This window comes from Myripristis murdjan, chromosome 19, assembly GCF_902150065.1.
Source record: "Myripristis murdjan chromosome 19, fMyrMur1.1, whole genome shotgun sequence".
Taxonomy (NCBI): domain Eukaryota; kingdom Metazoa; phylum Chordata; class Actinopteri; order Holocentriformes; family Holocentridae; genus Myripristis; species Myripristis murdjan.
The window spans coordinates 10947892-10973762 of NC_043998.1; the positions used below are offsets into that span (position 1 = coordinate 10947892).

General features: G+C 40.7%; 1 protein-coding gene across 1 annotated transcript; it reads right to left on the reverse strand.

Moving 5' to 3' along the window:
* Window positions 1–246: 246 nt before the first annotated feature.
* On the reverse strand, window positions 247–3305 carry LOC115378042 (uncharacterized). The gene is made up of 8 exons (XM_030078158.1): window positions 3223–3305; window positions 3046–3136; window positions 2735–2790; window positions 2132–2260; window positions 1582–2037; window positions 1209–1330; window positions 764–880; window positions 247–575 (listed from the first exon to the last, which is right to left on the reverse strand). The coding sequence occupies exons 4-7, from the start codon at window positions 2249–2251 to the stop codon at window positions 805–807; spliced, it is 774 nt and encodes a 257-aa protein (XP_029934018.1). The 5' UTR covers window positions 2252–2260; window positions 2735–2790; window positions 3046–3136; window positions 3223–3305; the 3' UTR covers window positions 247–575; window positions 764–804.
* Between the last annotated feature and the right edge of the window lie 22566 nt (window positions 3306–25871).

Sequence of the window (25871 nt, forward strand, 5' to 3'; positions counted from 1 at the left end):
GATACTGATGTCACATGCAATCTTGTAGAAGAGTGAATGGTTCTCTTTCATTTTTTCCAAGCTTTGACTGACTGCAGGTGAGATTTCATTTGAATCAGTGGCTTCATCGAGACATATAGGTTGGTTACTGATGTCTTCTATCTCCTCATCACACAGGGGCTCTATGCCGTGGACCTGCAAAGGTATGAACCCTTGCCACTGATTGGTGGAGAGGAACCACTTGCTTCTCAAGTTGGTGGATGAAAAGTCACTTTCAGCATCATCAGTTGGGGGCTCTTCAAGCGTTTCCTCTTGCCCATCCGTGTAGCTCATAAATCCCTTGGCTCCGTCTTCCTGGTAGACGGTCATGGATGAGATATGATATGGTGAACCATGAGGTTTGATCTTAGGTTTGACAACTCCTTTTCTCCCACTGTAATCTTTGTGTTGTGTTTTGTTCCCAAGATGGGTTTTAGGTTTTCTCACATGTCCATCTACTTCATCTTCATCCTGAGATGTTCCACTAGAGGGCTGAAGTTCTGCAGGTCCTCTGATGTAATCCCAGTTGCTTCCACAGCCTTCATAAGGTGCAGAGTCTGAAGGAAGGATGGGCATAATCAGTTAGTAAACAGGTAGTCATGCTATGGCAATTATTTGTGTTACTGTAATTTACACTGCTACAAGTAATGGTGAGTGAAGGTCAGATTTCCTGGAAAATTTTAGCAAGGCTAGCTCTTGCTTCAAAAGGTGAACACCCAGTCAAGCAGTGTTGGGAAACTGATACCTGATGTTGCCCTTTGTTTTCTTGGGGTGTCACTGGCCACCTTAGGGGGCACCTGGTGGATTTCCTGCCCCTCGCTCTTGAATGGCAGGTGACTGGGAGTAATGGCACTCTCTCTGACTGCACTGAGAGAGAGAGGCAATGGGAGGGAGAGGAAGGGAGCACTAAGATTGAAGATAACTTGAAATAATATCAAATATCTAACATCAAAATACAGATCTTTCAAAGATTTTTTTTTACGAGTTGCTCATAGATTACATTTAATGTACATGAATGAATGCCCACATGATTTCCTATAATATGCCCAACACAATGAAACATGGTGACTTATAACAATAAGAAGCCATTTTAGCTGCTAAGTTTCTTCACCACATGCAGCCACGCATACATGAAAGCAAATAGTCACACAGACACACTGAAGCCCACATACACACACCGAGGGTCCCACCTGCGAATGACTCTTTCTCTTATTCGTTCCACACGCCGGAGTTTGGCCTCCCGCTGCTCTGGGGTCAGACAGAGGTCAGGGTCCAGGTCAGGGGTCAGGAGGGCAGTGGGTCGTTCTTCAGCCTGTTCATTTAATTTTACATCATACATCAATACACACTGCAGCACACTGAAACTACTCTTTGGATCATTTTAAAAATTCAAGACATTTTTGTGTTCAGTAAAAACAATGAAGCAATCAGTTGAAGGAAACAGTGTACTCTAACATTACTGAGATGCAGGGTGATGAAATTAAACTATACTGGACAAGAGAATCCATCGTGATAATCATGGTTACTACTGTACTTTGCACCTTTGTCATTTCACCCTCTTACCATGACTTCTGATGTCACATGTCCGTTTCCTAAACCTGGTTGGTCTCCAGCTCGTGTCCTTGAGGTCTCTGTAGGATCTGCTTTGCTTGCCCCCAGACACGGGTTCTCCTTGGAGGATCTAGACTTTGTCTGATGTTGCTGTCTGATTGTGTACAAATTTGTCTCATGTCTCTCTAGATCTTGGTGGGCCTCGTTTATCCTTTTGGCGGGCTGGTCTTGGGCCATCTCTGCCGAGGGCCAGTTTTGATCAGGTGCCTCCATCAACATTCTCCTTGGTGGCTTGTTCAACAATTTTTTACTCTGGTCAGCTGACTTTTGCTGCACCTCAAGTGGCATCTGCTCAGGCAGCGGAGTGTCAAGCTCAGGTGGGGGGTCCTCAACAGAAACCCGTCTGGCCACGAGAGAGGATGGCAGTACAGCTGTAACAACTCGTGTCACCCTCAGAGGAAAGGGGGCCTAGGGAAATTACATGTTTGAGGAAGACGCTATCATATTTGGCTGCACGTTTTTACTGATTCAGTCAGTCATACCTATAAGTGATTTGACCAACCTCTTCCCGGGACTCTGAACTCTGTGTTTGGACACTTGGGGTGGGCATTGGAGGTTTCTTCCGATTGGCCAACCTCTCCTGATTGCGCTTCATCCTCTCAATCTGCTCTTCTTCACTCATCTTCCCCTTCTGGGAGATATATGGGCTGTTTTGAATGCTAATGCAAGACATTTATAAACCCTACACCTAGGCACTGTGCATGTAAAAAAGGTATAATCAGAGTACTAGATTTGCACATCAGAAACACAGTAAAATAAAAATGTTGTGACAATGACGATTCTTGTATATGCGTATGTACGTGTACAGGTTATATGTGTGCATGAGTTTTTGTGTCTGCTTGTGTATGTATGTGTAGAAAAGAAAAGAGGGGGTTGGGTGGTAGAAGAGAAGAGCTATTGAGAAGTGAGCTTCTGCCTCCCCCTCTTGCCTCGAATCGGCATTGCAACATGCCCTAATTGCAAGGAACATGAGAAAATCAAAGAATTGGAATTTGGCTGTGATTGCAATGAGGAAAAATCAGCTTGACTGCTTCTATATTTGGACTGCGTTGGATCAAACTGCATGCATTAAAATTTGCACAGGAGAAATTATGAGGAATCAAACCTTGGTTGATTGGTTTGTTGTGTCTGGTGTGATCCATCTTGAACTGGACTGAGATTCTGAAGATGAAATGAAAAAGAGGAGGAGAAGAGCAGAGGGAGTGAGAGAGGGTAGGTGGGAGTAGAGAGTGCCAGAAAAGGAGAGAAATGGTGTTGAAACAGGAAACACGCGGGTGTAAGACAAAACAAAACCAATGAGGGACACAAAACAAATGATTCATACTTTCACACGAGGCACTTATTAAAGCTTCTGCATTTACTGGCCATTGTATTGATACTGCTCTTTCCTAATGATCTATTTGACTGTTTGCCCACCAGATGTGTCTTTCTGTGTTCGCACACTAAGGAGGTCAGGCTGGCTGTTCCCTCTTCTATGTAGAGGATCAACAGCATCACTGTAGATGCTCTGAAATACATACAGGGGAAATGTATAAGCATTTTAAAATCTGAACTACTTATTTATGTTAATGATGGTGCATCAGGAATTCCCACCTCATATGGCGAGTCTATCCAGCCATGCCCCCGATCCCTGCTCTGGTTGGTTTCCTGTAGTTCCTGAGGTAAGGGTGGGCGGATTGGTGGCTCTTGTTCCACCTCCTGCAATAATCATTACTCACTATTTGGTCACAAGGAAACATGAGAAAGACACAATGTTGTTGTTACAGGAGGGAAGTTCCCCCATCCTGCATCCACCCTGCATCAACGCTGAGGTGACCGTTTCAAAATAGATTGGAAAATGTAGCATTGATCCCTGCTGCATCAAGCAAAGTCAAATTTTATGTGAATGGATTTTATGTGAAATTAAAATAATAGAGTGAGAAGTAAAATCAAGGATACATAGAATAAAAAAGAAGACTTGAAAACACAGCTGTTAGGTTATAAAAACAAGAAATGACATGGGAAGGAAGAAATTAAAGACTGTTTATAGCACTCTAACATACACGCATACACACACACACACACACACACACACACCAAAAAAAGAGCATATTTTAAAGATATTTCAGCATAGTTTTCATCAAAGAAGCCTAACTGAACCGCCTTTTCAAGGCTAAGAATTATTATTAAGCATTATTATTTCATCTAGTTACTGTAAATTTTTAGTTAGCCAACATCACATCGATCACAAAGATTGACACAAAGAGGTTGTTTTTTTTGTAATCATAATCTGATTATTAAAATAGGAAAAAAGCTGTATTATTGTAAATATGAACTCTACTATATAAATCTTTACATCTTTAATTCAGTTTTTATAATACAGTCTGGTAGATACAACATACAGCAGTATGAAAAACAAGTTTGAAATGTTACATTGATGCTTCAAAGAAAAGTTAATAAAGGCAGTTGAAGAGATCATATCCAAATAAAATGATCATTAAATAAGTCATAGTCATGGGTGCATAGCAGATCTGTACATTGGAACTAAATATTGTGCCACATCACATGTGTCTCAAAGAGCCTAGTGCCAGGGTCAAGCAAACCTGGACTTTCCCTAAGCTACACTTTTAGCGTGGAGCAACAAAATGCAGCGTTAGTTCAGAGGCAGGAAGCAAAAACAGCAGCAGACATTTAGGATGGACCTACCATTGGCAGTCCACTCGGTAGCCTCTCTGTAGGAGAACCAGGAGAACCAGGATGAGGGGCTGCCGGCTGAAACACTGAGGGGCCGACTTGGAGGGACAGAACAGATCACAACTGTATTTATCTATTATTATCATTGATTTGTCACATTTTATGTGCACATTGGCAGCCCTTAATTAATTTTGAGTTAATTTAAGACTTCAAAAGACAGAAATCGTATGATGTGGTGTCAGTAAACTGTGCCCTCCGCAGACCAAACCTTCTTTTTAGTGGCAGGTAGGGATGGAAGTGGCGAAAACGGTACCTCACACTTGAAATTAATTTGGTGAAATATGGTGAATATACAGTATCAGTTAGCGAGATGGGATGCTCTTCTGTATTGCAGGTTTATTATTATTGGCAAATGCAACTTTAATTAATTTACTTAACTGCATCTGTTCATCTTGGATCTCATGCATCCATCTATTCATACATGTGTGAAGCCATACACATATTCATATATTGACTCCTGTGTCCATAACACATTCAGGACAAGTATAAGTCACTGTTCAGACTCCAACTATTGGATTGACAGCTGAGCCTTACGGTGGTGTCTCTGTAATCCCAGCAGGAAGCGGAAGTGATCCCTGTTGGCCTTCAGGCCAGCCAGGATGTCCTCCATCATCCACAGCTCTCTCTGGGCCTGAGATTGTTCCTGACAAGGAAGAAAGACAGGGAAGCATTCAAAAGCACCTCAGACAAAAAAATAATTATTACAAAAAAACATATAAAAATCTTATATCTATATATTAAGCTACGCAACTACAAGGGCTTGGCAAACAGACATATATACAAAACCAGGCATATAACAGTATATTAGGGGAAAATATTCAATTTGCAGTTTACAAATACCTGTGGCAATCCAAAGTTGCAGATGTGTTGAAGATGTGAGCGAATAACGGACAGTTCGCTCTCCATCCTCTCATACTGACTCCACACCCTCTCCATTTCCTGAATCGAAAGCAAGAAAGACACTTACTTACATAATAAAAAGACAATTACACTGTCAATACAAAAGAAAATATTGAAAATAGCAACATGAAAAATAAGTCAGGAATTTATGTCATGAAATAATGAAATATGTTCTTTGTACTTTTGCAGCCCTTGTCATACAGTGTCATTGAAGCGCAGTGTCATGAAAATGAAAAAAAAAAGCTTTTTTTTTTTTTTTTTTCTCCAGTGAGTACCTCATTGTGTACCAGTATCAACCATTTAAATACCTTCCCCTATATTAAATAAAACTGCCTTTCTCCCCATTACTAATCTATTAATTTACAGATTGAAATGAATCCATGTCTGGTTATGTCCTGTCCCAAATGCTGTTTCAGTTTCATTGTGACTTTAAATGTGCTCTTGACAAAGTCATTTGGGTTGACTGCCCCAGTCTTACACACCAGTGACACATCACACATTCTGGCGCGGATAGTGACCAGCTCTTCCTGGAGCAAAGCCTTCTGGGTCAGCGCTCCTTCCTGTGCCCGGGGTCCCTGACTCTTCCACTCCTCCAGCTGCATTCTCGTCACCTCTAATGCACACTGGACGCTGTCCTGGGAGAGGGACGGAGATTCAAATTAGTGACAGGTCAAAGTGCTTTGTGGCCAGTTAATAAATTGGCCAGAATACAGAGTCAGAAGAGAGGAATAACACTCTATTGTGCATTGGCAGGGAATTAACAGTAGCCACCATCCAGGTGCAAGGGATCAAATATTCTGCATTAACTTTCATTAAATAAATTCACTTGTCATTAAATTATGTGAGTGGTCTCATAGCTGAAGCAGATACTGACCTTATCCACTTGTAGCTGGGCCAGCTCTATAGAGAGAGACTGCAGGAGCTTGTCACACCCACACAGCCTAGTCAGCACCGCCTGCAGGGGGAAAATCAAATTGAAGTCTGTTTAGCAGGAGGCGTCCAATAAAAGTATAATGATATAAATAATGACACTGCTCTTGGGTGAATGTGTAGGATCATGGAGACAAAGTGTGAAAACTCACATCTGCATCGCTCTCAAGAGGTCTGATCGGCGGAGTTTCTCTCATGTCAGCTTTTGGAGGCTGAAAAGCACCAAGATCATCATTTTATTATACTGACGGCAATTCTGAATCTGTTCTTTGTAATCTCAAAACCTTATCAATATGTGACTGACAATGGGATCTGCATTTATTTCAATGGCCTAAGAGCTCCCCATAGCTAATGTAGAGTATTTTGAGCACAGTGCATTGAGATATTGCTCTTAAAACAACATATTGAAACACTCATGCTATATAATTAAGTTTATGCATGCAGTTATTGTGAGCTTGATCATGAGTTTGGCAGTGTAAATTATTCAGAATTTCCTCTCATAAATATGAGCTGTATTTTGACACACAGCTGCTCCATGTAACCAGTATCATTACATGTTTACAATTATATTCAGCAAAACACACAAATACAAAGATGTAATAATTTTGGACATAACAATACAAACACATACACAGTGACAGTAATAACAATAACATATAATTTATTAGTCACAAGTACAAATTGAAAAACAGTAAACATTCATGACAATAATATAATACAAAAATACAAAACGGACATAAAACGACATACACATTACGGACACATCAGCGTTACAGGACAACATCACAAAGTCTTTATGACAAGAATTTTATCTATATTAAAGATTAGTGTGTTATTTTAAGTGTCCACATCATCAGGTTAAAAGTATTAAAAGACTGCACCACAATACATATTTTTTTTGTACACACCACACCACAAAAGTCATATTTGAGTAGACATAACACCAGATATTTCTGTACAAACGGTAAGACACAGCCGACAGTTTTCGAGAACATAAAGCACAGCAAGGCGGGCTGTACCATAGCAGGCGGTAGCACACATACAGACAAATGGCTGCGGTGATGGTGGTGATGGTGGTGGTGGTGGTGGTGTGGGGGGTGAGGCACGTGTGCAGCCCTCGATGAGGGGGGCAAAGGGGGCAGTAAGTCTGCATGGCCCCCCGAGGAGAAGCTCTGCAGGGAGAGACAGGGGTTAAGTAGTACAGCATATCAAGTGTGGAAAGCACAGGATATGTGGCTTTATATAAAATATAATACAGTGCAATATGTGTTAAGGAAAATCCCACCAAACAATGACTTAAACATTTCACCCAAAATATATCCGGTAGTGTCTTCAACTTCACCTCATTACAATGGGACTGGTTGGGTTTTGTTTGAAGGAACTCAAACCATCAAAAATTTGCATGTGAAAAACTAAACAGCCATAGTTTTTCCCAAAAACAGTAACAGGGACACCTGGCATATTCCACCGCCGTATTCAAAGAGAACTATTCAAAGAGAGCCAGGGCCATAGAACACTAACACACTGTATATATCCACCCCCAAGGCATATGAATTCAGAATGGAAAGATACAGTTTGCTGATGCTCACTAAATCACACAACCTATCTGAATACAGATAGTTAGATAGATTGCATTAGGGGAAAATGGGGAAAGAACTGTTCCTTCAATTAACCTATTTAAACTAGTATAGTTTGTAGCAGTTGTGGCCTGTTTTTTTTTGTTTTTTTTTTTTTTTGCATAGGTTTATTGTGGATGTTTTGCTGTTTATTTGTTCTTCAGTAGTATATTTACCTTTCCCAAAGGTCGTCGTCCACTTGGGATATGATGGACAGAGGCATATGTAGGCGTCGGCTACAGAAAGAAAGGGCATAATGTCTGAGTTACATACTTAGTTAGTCTGACTTGATATGCCCACATAACAGGGATAAGCCTGTTATGCGGATTGATATAATAACATGCTATAAAATTACCTAATCCCACCAGTTTATTAACGTTATAGAAGGCTGTCTTACATAAGCCCCATTAAAGTTTTACCATCCATCTACAATATGTTATCCTGCAGAAATTAAGTACACCAAGCCTGCAGGTCTGTGTTTAACACCAGCACAAAGGCAGAAATAGACCAGAAAGATCATTTCTCTTTACCCCCTTTCTTAATTTAAGAGAACTCGATTAAGGATTTATTAATAAGATATAGCCAAGAAACCTCTTCATTCTTGAGCTCAACCACAGAACAGCCTGTTTTAAATGTAGGCCTCTCCTTTGACTGATTGGTCAGCCAAGTGTTGTGTTAAATGATTCCCTAAGAAGGATGCAGAATACTAGTTTGCTCTTCTTTTCTACACTGTAATCCAAAGTGGTGCTGACCTTGCTGAGGTTTTGCCACCTCTCTGTGACAGGAGTGTTGGGAGTGGATTTGAACTCCAGCTTAGGTGAGGCCGGGGCATAGCACAGAGTCTGTGGCATCATGGATGGGTCCTCCTGGGGTCGAATGTCGACCCGGCCCACTGGTGTGTGAGGTCGTGATCCCAGCTGACCTCTCGGGGTAAAAGAACCTGTTCCCATAAACTCTATTTGTGTGGGCGGTGTGTTTAGGCCGGAGCTGTAGGGAGTAGAATCGTCTTCCTGGTTTGGGCCACAAGTTCTTCTTCTGCTGAAATCAGGAGGACTGGGCGTTTTTGGTGAAGGGCTGCGTAAACACCAGAAAAAATAGAACAGAATGCCAAGGTTGCGACCTTTGTCAAACAATTTCCCCTTTAACTAACCTACTGGCTTCTAAACATGTGTGGGTCACACACACAGATGTCTAGACAACCTATTTACCTCTGACGCCGCCTCCCCCTCTCTGTTGCCATTCTCCTACCGCTGAGCTGACTCGGTTCACTTAGAGTCCTAATGACGTGCCTGCTTTTTTGGGAGAGACCATCTCCATCAGAGGGGGATCTTGGGAACTCCACCGACTCAGTGCTGCCACCGATCTGCGTGAAATCTTGGTAACTTGAGCAACGTCTGAAAGCAGCAGAGATGAAATGAGAAGATTTGTGTAACATTTGACAAAGTGCAATCATTTTTAGATTCAGCATGTGGCATGACATGAGAGCTGTACCTGTTGATGGAGCCGTCTGACTCCATAGCAGCAGACTGACTGAGGGCTCGGACCCAGCCCAACATGTCCTCCTGGGTGTCTGCACTGAAGAAATACGAGCGCATTCCCTGGTGCACCACCTAATTTTGATTGAGATTTAATGATTATCTGCATTAAGTCCTTCAATTTTCAGATTTTCTTTCCAAATGCTCTGTGGCTTAGGATCAGAACATGGTGTGGTCCGAATAAGTTTTGCAAATCAATGCTCTTGAGTTGAAAGTTTAACTGAATCACTTACATAGGATGAATATAATTATTGTTTGTGTTTTATTTTTCATTGTTTTATTTGATCATGTGATGAGAGCCAGATACCTCATTTTGTTGTATACTGTGCAATGACAGTAAAGCTGACTTTGACTCGTATTCTTCAAATTGAGTAGAAAAAGGGCAAAAACAAGCAAAAATATCAGTAATGCTTGAACAGGAATATTTATATTAGTAATGGTATTTATACCACTATACCTGCTGCTGCTACTGGACATTGGCCACAACAAATAATAATCATAGCATTAATAAATAATGTGCACCCTAAGGTTAGACTGTTTTATCAAGTTTTCACAATGATATTGGTGCTTTATTCAAAACAGGGTTCTGGGCAGTTACTGTCATTTGCTTCTTGTATAATAGTGTGAATATTAGATTGATCAACTAAAGGGTAGCAAGTATAAAACACATACAAAACTGTTACAACCAGTAAAAGTAGTGAAGCTGATCTGCTAAAAGGCTGCACAAAGGATTGTGTCACACAGCAAACAAACCCTTCCTTCCCTTGCTGTGGGTTTGCCTCAATGAATATGTAATGTTTTGGTGTTTCTAAGAGAATGTGCAAAATACTGGGAGGAAAGTAAAAGATTAATTTCAGTGTCCACTGCAGTTTACCAAGACTGAAAGGAATTGCAGGAAATATGATTGAAGCAAGCAAGTATTAATCAGACCTCCAGTCAGAGACAGCAGCAGTGATAGTGAGAGGGAGATATCAACTGCGGAAAAGATATCACAGAATATGCTGAATATGAGTGTTTTGCAGCCATGTAAATGATTTTGAAACACCGGAGGCCAAAATAATACAAACATAATCAACTGTCAAGCAATTCAATTTTAGAGCTTTTGGAAGAAATCAGGAAAAACTTGCACCCAGTCAGCCACAGGAGTCAACAGTATGGAGGCTGGTGTGCTGGCCTAATTAATATAGACCAGTTCAGTAATTAATTATTACTGGTTAATGTATTCATGTTAAAACATTTTACAAAAGGATTAATTAAATAAAAATAAAATAATTAACTTTTACATGATACATTTAATACCATTGCCACTAAAAACATATTAAAATGTTCATTAAATGTGTAATTAAAAATTTAATGTCATTATTGTATCTTAAAGCTATGAATAAGTTACTGAAGTTATAATTCATTTAAAAAATGACTTTTAAAAAGGCATTTAAGTTGAACTTTGTTTTTATTACATTTTCAGTTGAGGTCCTTCCTGACTGGAGGTTCTCCAAATGAACATATAAAGTTGCCTGCACCTGTCCTCATCCACACAATTATTCTTAGCAGATCACATGCAGCTGGAGAATTTAGCACACATGCTATTTGTTGAACTGCAAACAAAATTTAGCACATCTTCTCTGGTATCCTGGTAAATCAGAATATATATTAATATATATTCTGTGATAGAATACAGAAGCCAATCAAAACCAGGTGCTGCTGTGATGTGTTAACTGGACACAATAACATTAAATTGAACCACTCAGATAAAATCACATTTTAGCAAGGTCTTCATTAAACACACACACACACACACACACACACACACACACACACACACACACACACACACACACGCACACACATATGATCATAGATAGATTTGTTCAAATAGATTAGAAATTGAATTCCTACATGATGGAACATTTCATTGACTAAAAGAAGAAATAAAAGTATGTACCTTGAATGTGTACTTTCTGTTCTTGCATTCTCGTGGCGTGCAGAAGAGGATGTTGTAGCTTGGTAGTGGAATGCTGCCCAGCACAGATTCTTCTCTGCTATCTAATACAGGAGAGAAAAGAAGTGAATTAAACAAGCATATAGAGCAGAAGAATGAAGGAATGAGAAGAATCAATGTCACTGTGTTCCCTTAATATGTGTCCTCCGGACTTGTGCTTATACCTTTATAATAAAACAAACAGTAGTTTGAGAGGACGAACCATCTTCTCTTCCAGAGCTTCAAACCAGAACTATCCTGCAAAGGAAAAATAAATGAGCACTGATCAATGCTGAACTCTGATGATACAGTCTACACTATCTTCACGAAGGGCCAAACGATGTTTTTCACCAAATTATATTAGTATCATTCACCAAGAATGTAATTAAACAATTGAGAGATCAATTTTATACACTTTTACATTCAAGGAGCCAACAAAACACAAAATAATTACGCCTTACCTTTTTATTAAGCCATCCTCTGATGACCACAGGACAGTTGGGGTCTCTCTTGGCAGCCCGACATCTTTTTCCAAATGTTTGCACCTTGTCATCACTGCCCTGGTGGTGGAAGAGGAGATAATATGTGAATGGGACGTCACCTTGTCCTGCTTGACCTTCCTCACAAAAACAAGTTACATCACAATCTGTAGCAAGGCAGCATCACATCTGTGCACATGATCAGCCTCACAAAATGCAAAACCATACATGTTTACGCTCAAAATGCAAAAATTATTCACCTTAACACACATTTAGTCTCATATTTAGTCTCATACAGAAAATTGAAAATTTTGTTTCTCTTAAAACAAGTGAAAAAAACTGCCAGTGGAGTGGAGATAATCGTACTTGTTTCTGACGCAGTTTCACTTGTTTGAGGATTTTTTTTTTTTCTGTGAAGAAGTGTACATATGTTGAAACAAAGCAGAATAAAGCAAATTCTGGAATTAGTATCACCACATCCCACTGGCAGATTTATATACGGAATTAAAAAATATAAATATATTACGGCTCAATATGAGAATAAATGAGCCAGACTGAATAACAAGAATAACATGAGACTTGTAAAGGTTTTTTTTTTTGTTTTTTAGGGGGGGCATAATGCATAATGACAAGACAACCATGCAAACTGAAAACAAACTTTTTTCACAGGGAAGTAGGAAACTGTTGCCACACTGGATGCTTGGCTTACTCTGTCCTGGTCCTCCATTCTGCAATGGGAAGAGAGAAATATTGACATTAAAGGTCACTATTGAGGACCACAAAATGCTCATGTGAACATAAGGCAGAACAGATGGGGCGATGAGATGAGGATAGCATGTGTAGTGGGCAAACAGATAGGAAACATCAGCTAGAAATTTATAGCTGAACTAGAATACATTTTAAAGATTTCATTTGTAACAACGGGGGTTCACATCAGGACCAATCAGAGAGCTGATTCTTATTCACAACTGTAAAATCACTTTGTTAATTTACTTTGTTGCCCTCAGATCAATACCAGTCCAGCCTTTTCCAACTAAGGCGGCACTCAAACTTAAGTCTTACAAAATGGTCTCTATACCAAGGTTGTGCTTAGCATTATCAAAATTAATTAAAAACAAACAAACAAACAAACAAACAGATATACACATAATATAAATTCTTCAAATCCAAATGAAATAAAAAAGAACTATTTTTAAAGCTTAAGAGGCAATAAATGAATAAAAACTCTCATCAGTAAATTGAAATAAAATAAAAAGATGTCTGCTATGTCTGCACTTTTTCAGTTTGACCAGCCTCTGAAAAAAACATTTGCAGTGTCATTACACATTAAGCACTACCAGAGCTTAACAAAGACTCTTAAAAGTCTAAGCTAAGACATCAGGCCGTCCCAGTACAATCTATATCTGAGTCTCTGCGACATCTAAAAATAAAACATTACAAACCAGGGTAGATTCGGTCCAGTTATTTCCATCAACGTCACACTATCGTCCCAGAATGTGTTCGACTGAGGTGTCACTGACACGTTCCCATATGGCCGAGGTTTTTCCCCACTCAACTGTTCATTCTCTGAGAGACTTGGTGTTGTGCACTCCCACCACCGGCACAACTCTCCCACAATTCTATTCTGAGCCATAACAGGCCGGCGCGCATCCCCACGACGAAACTGACAGGTGACAGCTGCGTCGCCGTGGTAGCAGGGAAGGGCCTGGGAGTGTGTGAAAACCAATCTGGCAGCAGGCAAGGGCTGGTATGAGAGACATGCTTGGGAACGGGTCCCAAACTGTGGACTGCAGACCGGACTGCTGAATGCAGAAATGCTAAAATAAAAGAGTGCGGTGCAGGGGGAAGTAAAGTGGCATGCAGAAGACAAATGGGAAGGGAGGGGTGGAATTCACTGTGTCAGAGGTTTCTGCTTTTCTGCAGAGTCATGTTTTCTCTTCTTCTTTACTGAGGTAAATCAGTGGTAACACTGGATCATCTGTTCATTGCATGGAGGCACTGGTATCCAGCACCTGCACCTACTATCCTACAGACAGTTTTAATGCGTTCAACTTTGTTGAAGCTGCATAGTTTTATGTAGTTTTATGCCCTAATTTTTTTCCTTGCAATGTTGGACCCAGAGGAAAGAGCACTAGGCACCCTGGATAAATTCTTAACAAAATGTGAAAGTCTATCATAAGAATTTTATTGGCAAACAAACAAAAAAAAGATGACTGGTTGCTCTATATGATCAAATGAAGATCAAAAATGTGTTGGGTGCGCAGAGGGTGATCCAAGCACTCCAGTTATCAGGAAATGTGACAATTACAAATTAAAGTAAATATCAAAACCAAAAATGTATACACATGCTGTAGTGGTCAAGACTGCAGCATTAAAATGTACTTTTACATTTTTATATAATGCTGTTTGTAAATTTGAGTTGCCATGTGATTCAAGATGTACAAGGCAGAATTTGAGGGTCGATTGAAGTGAGAATCAGACTCAATCATCAAATTTCATGCTCAGTCTACATTTACTGCTTTTGTCAGCTGAGTCTAAATATCACTCTGCCTTTAATTTGACCTGTGGGAGTGAACAGCCAAGTCAAATTGTTATGTGTTGGTTAATAAAACACATTGTTATTTTGACTCTAAAACTGATTGTGAAAGTCACTTACAGTGAGGTCGATAGTCAAGTGCCTGATCTGCACCAGCATTTTACGGTTATTGTAGACAATCATACCACAAGCAACAAAACAACAGCAAAGATGAAGATGAAGATGCAGATGAAGAATAAGGATGAAGAAGGGGATTCATGAGAAACGCTCAGAAAATTGCAAACTGAGCCACACCACAAACACTCGTGGGTGACCCTGCCATTTGACATGGTTAACATTAGCAATCTATGCCAGTATCAACCACAATCCCCTCGTAGTGAGACACAGAGTAAAAGAGAGACAACAAACAAGCCTTTGTCAGAGATGAGAGCACACACTAACAACCTCACAGCCGATAGGGGTTATGTGGGTGTCGTGAAATATTTGGAAAATCTCCTTCTCAGTCGGTGGGGGTCACTTGCTCGGGCAGGAGAAGACTTAAAATGCTAAAGAGCGAAAGAGGGGAGGACAAATGGTGGGTTTGTGTACCACACAGAGTGCGCTTTGTGGCGCCCGAGGACTCCGGAACATCATGTGAAGTCGGACACGCAGCATGTTGAATATGTGAGCCGTGCAAATATCTCTCCTCTCCATCAACAAAAACATTTGCATGTCTGCTACGTTGCCATGTCTTTCAAAAGTCAACAAAATCATCACCGTGCATTTGACCTTGATGAGTTAAGCAGTGACGCAAGCCACCCTCTTTCCTAGTTCCCATAGATTTTCCAAATGAATAAACAATATAGCTGCACACAGTATATTTCCTACTGCTACAGCTAGACTGTGATCCTGGGTTTTAAAAGTTGATGGGTGAATGCAGCTGGGATATCAAAGCCTGGCAAAGGTGAGATTAGGTCAGCCAGTTTGTATTTCAACCACAGACAATGGATCATGCACAGTTTCACACTCCTGGTAAATCTGGGTGACAACAGTCTCATAATCTAACAATAGTCTCTGATGAATTACAATTGTTAAATGTAATGTAACTTTAATTTATCAGTCATTAATTGAAGGTTCATAAAAGATATCTCTCTACAATAGCAGTGATAAACATTTTTTTTTTTAAATCCACAAAACTGTTTAGCATTATGTGTGAATAAATGCTAAACCATGCCATATTGCTGTACCTGACTAATTGCGCCCGCCTGCTGGCTGCTTCAGGCTCCATCAGTTGGCACGGTTCCTCACAGCATCTCCTCAGGCTTGGCTGCCCTCTTCCTGGCTACCATGGTCTCCTGTTGCCCATGTAATCACAACACTCTGCGCTCCTCCACTTCTCTCCTTGTACGTGTGAATCTCCCTTTCTGTTTCTCGCCCCGTCGCTCCCTCCCTCTGCCCTGACTTCTATCATCAGTGTTTGTCCGGTGATCTACCTACGCTGGCCGTTAACATGCAGCCCGTCCTTCTTCTCTCTAACAGTGCACTCTCTGTGTGCCCCGTCTTTCGCCTTCCTCCCTTCTTCAGCGCCTCCGTCCCTCCCTCTCACCCTGCCCTTCACAGCCTCTCTGTCTTTTGCTGAGTGTGGGATTGTAACTTGGTCATTTACAAAAAAACAGCTGTTCTCCTCTCCCATTCTTCCTCGCTGCCCTTTGCAACATTTTAATATCATTCCCAAGCTATCTGGATCTAGACTTATGCTACTTTAGAGATTTAATTGCCAGTCTTGGATGGTCATCGCTGATAAAGGCCCAACCATTCAGCGTACATAAGCTTAGCCCTGATACAGAAGATTTTGTGTCACTCTCAAATTAGCATATCATTAAACTCTATGTAAGCACTAACTAGCTTTAAATATCTATAAGCTATAAGTCATCAGTTGAACGTCAGGGCCTTCAAAGTTTGGGAAAACATCTTTTTGTATTTTGTACGATGATATTGCATTCAGTATCTGCTGGTTGCAATGCTTCACTGAAGCTACATCGTGCGTATATTGAGTGAAATATTCAAAACAAAGACGCCATTGTTTTGTGGCTGCACTATTACATCAAAAAGGCATTATCCAGATATCTTGTACATCATTTTACACACATTTCTGTGTAATTCAGGAAAGCATATTTGGTATCTTGGGATCTCCACTAGAATTTAAAGTGCAATCATGCTAGTTTGAAAAGAGCTTGCCCATGCAGCATGTATTTTTATTTTACTTATAAAGGTTATTTCAGCCAAAAGTAAGATTTTTGTCTGATGCAGTATTTAATTTATCAGAGAGGAGCCTCCTTTTGGCTTACACAGTCAGTCGTGACATGAACGGTTTCCACAATTAAGTAAAAAGAGTTTTCTCTGTTGGCAGGCCCTGACTCAGGTTATTCTGCTGGACTGAGTCAGCATTTTGTGGATTTCATCTTCAGATACTCAGGATGGAAGTTAAAGGACTTAGTGGCCTAATTCACTCAATTTGAATGCAATACATTATAATGAAGGTGCTGAGCTGATACAGCTGTGTAAAAAAAAAGAAAAAAAAAAACAGAAAGAAAGAAACACAAGTTTACAGTTCTTTAAGGCGAGGTGTACAAGAGCATTTCTTGTCATGAATAATACCATAACCAATAGAGGCAGGAAAGCACTTAAAGGAGAAGAGAGAGCAGATTGTCGGAGGCAGACCACTACAGATGCCTCAGGAGAGCTGGCATTATTGCTGTACAAGAAGAAGATATCAAAGGTATTTTTAGCACTGTGATAACAGCGAGGAAGATAAGAGGAAAGTCAGGTCTAAAATTACTTTCACAGGACCAAACCCTAACTGCATGGCAGGCTGGTGGTATGATATTTAAATATATGAGTGGAGTGGTGAAAAATACGCAGTGCTGTGTCTGGGAGATCCACAGTTTGTAGTTGTATTTGTGAAAACTGTTCAGTTTTATGGTCATTTTATTGGAAAAATCATGATACAAGTCATGAAAATACATCAGATTTTGGGTCTGGTGAGTTTATACACAGTCCATACCATTTAAAACTGGAAACATACTGCACACAATGAAAAGCTGAAGCCATTGCTCAATGTACAGATGGCAATCATGCCATCTTATAATTAGTATCTCACTTGTCCGAGTCATTTGGTTTGACCGGGGTCGTGACCTCACATGTCCAGAATGCCTCATTCTCACAGGGGACAAATCAGTCTGCCTCCAGATATTTACGACTCCTCCCTTTTAGCGTACTGCTTGCAATTCAGACACAACCAGCCCGGCTGACTGACAGCTGCATGGCTACTTATCGTCTCCTGTTACTCGCTGAAGCTCCTGTGGGGTGCTCTCACACGGGAAACAGGAAGAGAAACCTCAAGGATCATGGGAGATGTAGTTTGTTTGTCTGTGGACACATGTTGACGCAGGAAAACAAATGTTGTGGTTGCTACATGCTATTTCTGATGCACACACACAAACAGACACTCATAGTATCATTCAATATACTATTTAAGAGACTGGAAACTACACAGAAATAATCTAAATGGGCACAAAAAGCCTAGATGACTTTGAACTAAAAATACACACATAAATAAAATCCTCCAATCCATTGTCATCTTGTATTTAAATGAGTCATCACCAGTCATCTGGAGAGATGGATTACAAGTAGCAGTTTTAAAAATGTGTAAAACATGATGATGATGTTTTATATGACCATAACATGAAACAGAAATTTGTTTTTTAGAGCTGCATGAAACAACAACAATGCTATTTCAGCATTACCTATAATCTGCGATTTGTAAAACATTCCAAAAGAAAAGAAAGGAAGGGAAAAAAGAAAGAAAAGATATTACATTATACTACAAAGTAAATAAAATCTAATTGGTTATGTTGCTGACTAAAATATTCAGCAGGCACACCAGGCAGGCAATCTTGTTTTACAGTTTTTTTCAATCGCTTTACCTCCTTTGTCAACTCAGAAATGCTGGTATCAAAACAGTTAATCCATAGGCCTAATGAGAGGTGCACTTCCCAAAATAACACAATTTGTTTGCAAAAGGCTCTTACCATGACAAAACATTTCAAACATGCAGCAAAAGCACATTTTGTCACCGCCCAATACAACTCGCAGTCAAGCGACATAATCCAGCCACTCACTCACTTCATACTCAACACCAAAATGCAACACACCTTTTTTAGTCTGAGCAGGTTCCACTTTGCTTTTTTCCTGTGTGTATTGCAGTCATATTTTTGACAATTTACATAGTTACATATTGTAAAGCAAGTAGCAAAATCCAATATTTCCCTCAAACAACTCAACTTCTGCCCAAATGAGTAGATTCCTTCAATCAGCTTTACTGTACTGTAACACAGCTGACAGCAGAATACAAAATACAGCTGTCAGTTTGAACCAGGTTCTCCTGTGAGCTACACATTCAAATGTGAACTTACCGTAAAGAACTGCATCCAAACTCAGAAAGACTTTGAAGTGAAATTATACTGTATTGATGGGAAAAACTGAAATACGGTAAGTCACATACAGTATTACACAGAAAAACTCAAAGGAGTTGAGAAAAAAAATACAGAATACAATTTATAGGCCCCTTTTTTGTAGGTGCATACTGATTGATTGGTGAATGGTGATTTGTGGAACGGGTAGTGATGCAGGTGCACTATTGATTTCACAGTGATGCAGGTCATTTCTATCAGCTGTGAGCAGATGTTTTGCTTTTGACAACCATAGTGAGGTCAATGGAGTCAGGGCCATGTAAATGACACATGTGAGAAGTGTTGTGCAAAAGAGCCTGAAAAATGTGTGAATCCAATGAAAAGGTATGAACACATTTGCAAAAGAAAACTTCTGCTGTGGTTTGGAGGTGAAGATGATGACAAAGTGGATCCCAGTTTCATTAAACTGGAAAAAGCGAATGAAAAAAACTGTAAGAGGCCTTTTGAAAGTACATCTACACTATATTACCAAAAGTATTCGCTCACCCATTCAAATGATCAGAATCAGGTGTCCTAATCACTTGGCCTGGCCACAGGTGTATAAAATCAAGCACTCAGGCATGCAGACTGTGAAACAAGACATTTGTGAAAGAATGGGCCGCTCTCAGGAGCTCAGTGAATTCCAGCGTGGAACTGTCATAGGATGCCACCTGTGCAACAAATCCAGTCGTGAAATTTCCTCGCTCCTAAATATTCCACAGTCAACTGTCAGCTCTATTATAACAAAATGGAAGCGTTTGGGAACAACAGCAACTCAGCCACGAAGTGGTAGGCCACGTAAAGTGACGGAGAGGGGTCAGCGGATGCTGAAGCGCATAGTGCAAAGAGGTCGCCGACTTTCTGCACAGTCAATTGCTACAGAGCTACAAACTTCATGTGACCTTCAGATTAGCCCAAGTACAGTACGCAGAGAGCTTCATGGAATGGGTTTCCATGGCCGAGCAGCTGCAGCCAAGCCACACATCACCAAGTGCAATGCAAAGCGTCGGATGCAATGGTGTAAAGCACGCCGCCACTGGCCTCTAGAGCAGTGGAGACGCGTTCTCTGGAGTGATGAATCACGCTTTTCCATCTGGCAATCTGATGGACGAGTCTGGGTTTGGAGGTTGCCAGGAGAACGGTACATTTCAGACTGCATTGTGCCGACTGTGAAATTTGGTGGAGGAGGAATTATGGTGTGGGGTTGTTTTTCAGGAGCTGGGCTTGGCCCCTTAGTTCCAGTGAAAGGAACTTTGAATGCTTCAGGATACCAAAACATTTTGGACAATTCCATGCTCCCAACCTTGTGGGAACAGTTTGGAGCGGGCCCCTTCCTCTTCCAACATGACTGTGCACCAGTGCACAAAGCAAGGTCCATAAAGACATGGATGACAGAGTCTGGTGTGGATGAACTTGACTGGCCTGCACAGAGTCCTGACCTGAACCCGATAGAACACCTTTGGGATGAATTAGAGCGGAGACTGAGAGCCAGGCCTTCTCGACCAACATCAGTGTGTGACCTCACCAATGCGCTTTTGGAAGAATGGTCAAAAATTCCTATAAACACTCTCCTCAACCTTGTGGACAGTCTTCCCAGAAGAGTTGAAGCTGTAATAGCTGCAAAAGGTGGACCGACATCATATTGAACTCTGTGGGTTAGGAATGGGATGGCACTTCAGTTCATAGTATGAGTAAAGGCAGGTGAGCGAATACTTTTGGTAATATAGTGTATCTTTGTGACTAGCCTGTTGTTTACAACAGGACTCCAGCAGATGGAGCTAGTCCATCATTTTGTAGCTCACATACAGCCTCCTATTATTTCCTTACAACTACAATAATTCAAAAATATAAGCAATACGCTTAATATGACTAAAATAAACAAGAAGGCTATATGTAGCTTCAAAATAAGTAAACATTGCAGTGTGACACGTCAACAAACACATCAAACAAACACATCAAACAAACATTTGCTGGGGTGTGATGCATCGTTTGGACAGAAGATGAGGCTGTTGTCTTGAGTCAAAATGCAGCCCACACCGACTGCCACCTGACCAGCCTCAGCGACGGTGACAGGACCTGAAGTGTGCAGCTGAACCATCCAGAAAAAAAAAACAAGTCTGTGCATAAATAGCTTTATGGATGCAGCAGGCCAGTGTGAAATGAGCAAGCCTTTCATTTTATTGTCAGATATCATGTTCATGCCAAGTTTAGTTTTCTAATCTACGTAACATGCAGAGGAGAAACATAAATTGTAGACTGGTGCTGACAGAGGTCATGAGCCAGGCTAATGTTTAAAATATTACAACCGCAGCACAGGAGTTTGGCCACCGTGCAAAAACTGTGCCCATGTTTCCCCTTTATGTTTTGTTATTTGTTGTTTGTGCATCTAATCTATAATATATAATTTTAACATTTGACAGAACAATTGAGGTGCCAGATCATTGTATCATTGATAGGGCTAGAAATATAGTGACTGAATTATAAAATGTCTATCAAATGTCAAAAAAAAAAAAAAAAATTCATTCAGGTCAATAATCAAAATTATTTTGGTCGACTTTGATGACATATATGCGTCTTCCATACTCTCTGTTTTGAAACCATAGAAACAGGGCCAAGAGCCAAACAAAAGACTAAAAACACAGCCAGACCTTGGCCTAATGTCCCAGTGTCAGGTATGGACTACAGAAGCGTGTCTTACACCTGTTCCAGACTGGTGTGCATAATTTACAGAGGTGTAAATTTGACAGGAGAGACAACAGGGAGGGCAAAGGTGAGGGAGTTTTGTGGGGAATGGGGGCAGGGGGAGTAAATAGATAGTAGGCCCGTTGAACCGTCTGATAGAGTCAGAGGTATATGGAGAAAGTGAAACACGTGGCGGAGACCATGTAACTGATGCTGCACTAGGTCATGTTAGACTGTAGATGACATATATGTGGCCCAGTTATTACATGACTCTAAATCAGCAGGGACCGATAGTGTCAGAGTGAATGAGCGCCATGTAGCACTGATAGAATGGTGTCAGGGCAGAGGGGAATAATATCAAACGAGCAAATTAATAGAGGTAGTGTAGCAGAAGTGACCAGACACAACATATCAGTCTAAGTTTATGTGCAATTTCTATAAGAGGAGAGGATGCAGACATGCAGACACTAGAGAAGAAGGGAATCTTATCACGTAGCAATGCCATTATTTTATTCCTGAAACACTCCAGATAGTCATGAAGCTGTTATGAGGCTTATCATTATAGATACTGTTTTATTTTATTTTTATTTAGAGATTCTTGTGAGTGAATCAGGGCAGACACAGAGGCTTCTAATGTGGGACAGGCTCCTATATGTACCCCCGCCACCATCACCACCACCACCACCACACACACACACACACACACACACACACACACACACACACACACACACACATACATACATACATACATTCCCCCCTGTATGTCATGCCATATTTGTCAGCTAGTGGCTAATGCCACTTTGCTCATGACATGAGCCTAGGGTTACCACTTACTCACATGCCTGGCATAAGCTCACACATACAGATACAAACATATAGGGCACTGGGGCTCTGGATGTGATTATTAATGGATCAAGGTTTCCAATTTTGTTTTCTTTGGTCAAGGATTGATGTTTATGCCTGTCACATAGGCTTTACTGAAGAGCTCTCTCGCGGGCGGCTGTAAATTCTCACTTCTGCCCATCACAGGAACTACCACATAAATCAAACTCAAGTCTTTGTGACTGTTGTCATACTTTGGGGATGACACAAGTAGGTGCAAACTACATGAATGTATTATTAGTTTAGATATTTATACATGAAGTGCTGCCCAGCATTTTCCATGTGAGAGGAATAGGTGAGTTTTGAACTAATTTCATTTGCCGGTTGGTCCAATAATTATTAATTAATTTTAATTATTAATTAAATTAACACTGAAAAACAATTTTTTTTTCCTCTTAATATTCTAAATATTTTTAATTAAATGAACACAGATCAGTGCAGTTTTTCCCATGGCCAGGACTAGATGATCTCCAAAACCCCCCACACCCTCAGCCTGGCCGTATCCAGTCCCACCCGTGCATAGATCACAATATTCCAGCAGATTATTTGACATGTGGGTCCTTTTGAGCCCTCCCTTGGCCCAGGGCCTGGGACAGCTTACACAGTCGCCCCCCCCTTGTCAGCGGCCCTGAGTAAATCTGCATATGCACATGTTAAGGGAAATGCAGAGACAAAGAAACTCAGAGGACTCTGAAAAGTATCTCAGCCACTGACTCAGGGGCACATTAGAGCATAATGCAATCTCAGCTCTAAATTCGCTTCACAGAAACAAAATTTATTTACCGAAAAAATAATGCTGATAAAGAGATACAGTACAGGCCAAAAGTTTGGACACACCTTCTCATTAAATGCGTTTTCTTTATTTTCATGACTATTTACATTGTAGATTCTCACTGAAGGAATCAGAACTATGAATGAACACATGTGGAGTTATGTACTTAACAAAAAAAGGTGCATTCTCTTGATGAGCTTCAAGAGGTAGTCACCTGAAATGGTTTTCCAACAGTCTTGAAGGAGTTCCCAGAGGTGTTTAGCACTTGTTGGCCCCTTTGCCTTCACTCTGTGGTCCAGCTCACCCCAAACCATCTCGATTGGGTTCAGGTCCGGTGACTGTGGAGGCCAGGTCATCTGCCGCAGCACTCCATCACTCTCCTTCTTGGTCAAATAGCCCTTACACAGCCTGGAGGTGTGTTTGGGGTCATTGTCCTGTTGAAAAATAAATGATCGTCCAACTAAACGCAAACCGGATGGGATGGCATGTCGCTGCAGGATGCTGTGGTAGCCATGCTGGTTCAGTGTGCCTTCAATTTCGAATAAATCCCCAACAGTGTCACCAGCAAAACACCCCCACACCATCACACCTCCTCCTCCATGCTTCACAGTGGGAACCAGGCATGTGGAATCCATCCGTTCACCTTTTCTGCGTCTCACAAAGACACAGCGGTTGGAACCAAAGATCTCAAATTTGGACTCATCAGACCAAAGCACAGATTTCCACTGGTCTAATGTCCACTCCCTGTGTTTCTTGGCCCAAACAAATCTCTTCTGCTTGTTGCCTCTCCTTAGCAGTGGTTTCCTAGCAGCTATTTGACCATGAAGGCCTGATTGGCGCAGTCTCCTCTTAACAGTTGTTCTAGAGATGGGTCTGCTGCTAGAACTCTGTGTGGCATTTATCTGGTCTCTGATCTGAGCTGCTGTTATCTTGCGATTTCTGAGGCTGGTGACTCGGATGAACTTGTCCTCAGAAGCAGAGGTGACTCTTGGTCTTCCTTTCCTGGGTCAGTCCTGTGAGCCAGTTTCGTTGTAGCGCTTGATGGTTTTTGCGACTCCACTTGGGGACACATTTAAAGTTTTTGCAATTTTCCGGACTGACTGACCTTCATTTCTTAAAGTAATGATGGCCACTCGTTTTTCTTTAGTTAGCTGATTGGTTCTTGCCATAATATGAATTTTAACAGTTGTCCAATAGGGCTGTCGGCTGTGTAGTAACCTGACTTCTGCACAACACAACTGATGGTCCCGACCCCATTGATAAAGCAAGAAATTTCACTAATTAACCCTGATAAGGCACACCTGTGAAGTGAAAACCATTTCAGGTGACTCCATCTTGAAGCTCTTCGAGAGAATGCCAAGAGTGTGCAAAGCAGTAATCAGAGCAAAGGGTGGCTATTTTGAAGAAACTAGAATATAAAACATGTTTTCAGTTATTTCACCTTTTTTTTTTGTTAAGTACATAACTCCACATGTGTTCATTCATAGTTTTGATGCCTTCAGTTAGAATCTACAATGTAAATAGTCATGAAAATAAAGAAAACGCATTGAATGAGAAGGTGTGTCCAAACTTTTGGCCTGTACTGTAGATTGAGATATAGATATAGATGTGCTGTACCTATATTAAAGAGAGGGTAGTATCTACCTTCTACCTTCTCTAGACAATCATGGTGTGCACTTTGTAATTGTCTTTAAGTGTCTTTTAGCTGCAACAGCCTTTATATTCATGATCACTGCCTTTGGGGATTCGTCAGCATAAGATTATTTCCCCCCCAAATAGTTAGGCCTTTTTTATGACTAGTTACAGTGCTTATGCATCAAATAAAGGCTGAATGAAACATATATATATATATATATATATATATATATATATATATATATATATATATATATATATATATATATATATAATATGTTTATTTGATGATGTATTTTATATTAGTTTTTACCTATTTTTGGGGGCTCCTGTCAGGCAAGGGCCCTTGGAATTGTCCTAACTTTCCCCCCATATACCGTGCCCCTGTGAATGAATAACTGAGTGAGTAAAATTTGTTTTCAAGCCATCACAATTTTACTTTGAGATCAAGAAGTGTAGAAATTCATCTGACTGTACCAGAAATGGGACATGACATATGCCTGTTTAAATTCTAGCCACTTAAAAGCATTTTAGCCAATTACTGCAACATCATGTGGCCAGCAAGCTTGGCCAGCCAGCACTGTATTTGTTCCCTTTGCCTTCTACCAAGTGCACGCTGGGATAGGCTCCAGCCCCCGTGAGCCTAACTGGGAATAAGCAGGTACATAAAATGGATGGATGATCCTTCAGCCATTGTACTAACTTGGCAGGGTGACTATGTCTGAACAGAAAATGAGCTCTCCAGTTCCACCATGTTTAACTGGGCCAGTATTGGAAGGTTTGCTTCTTGCTGATAGGCACAAAGATTTAATGTTATGCGAATCTATTTGTAAGTTATATGGCTTTTTGTGAGAACCTATGCTCACTACCATATCACCCTTTGGCCAGTTAGTATGAAAAGATAGTCACTTCTTTATTGCCCCATGACCAACCTTTCCACAAAGGTTCACAAATCCATTCATAACTTTTTGAAGTAAAATAACCCCTGTCCAACTCCCTTTGGTGGAGGTTATAATGAATCACATGATATAATGAAACCATATGAAAAGGTTAAGAGTGGTGGGGAAAAAA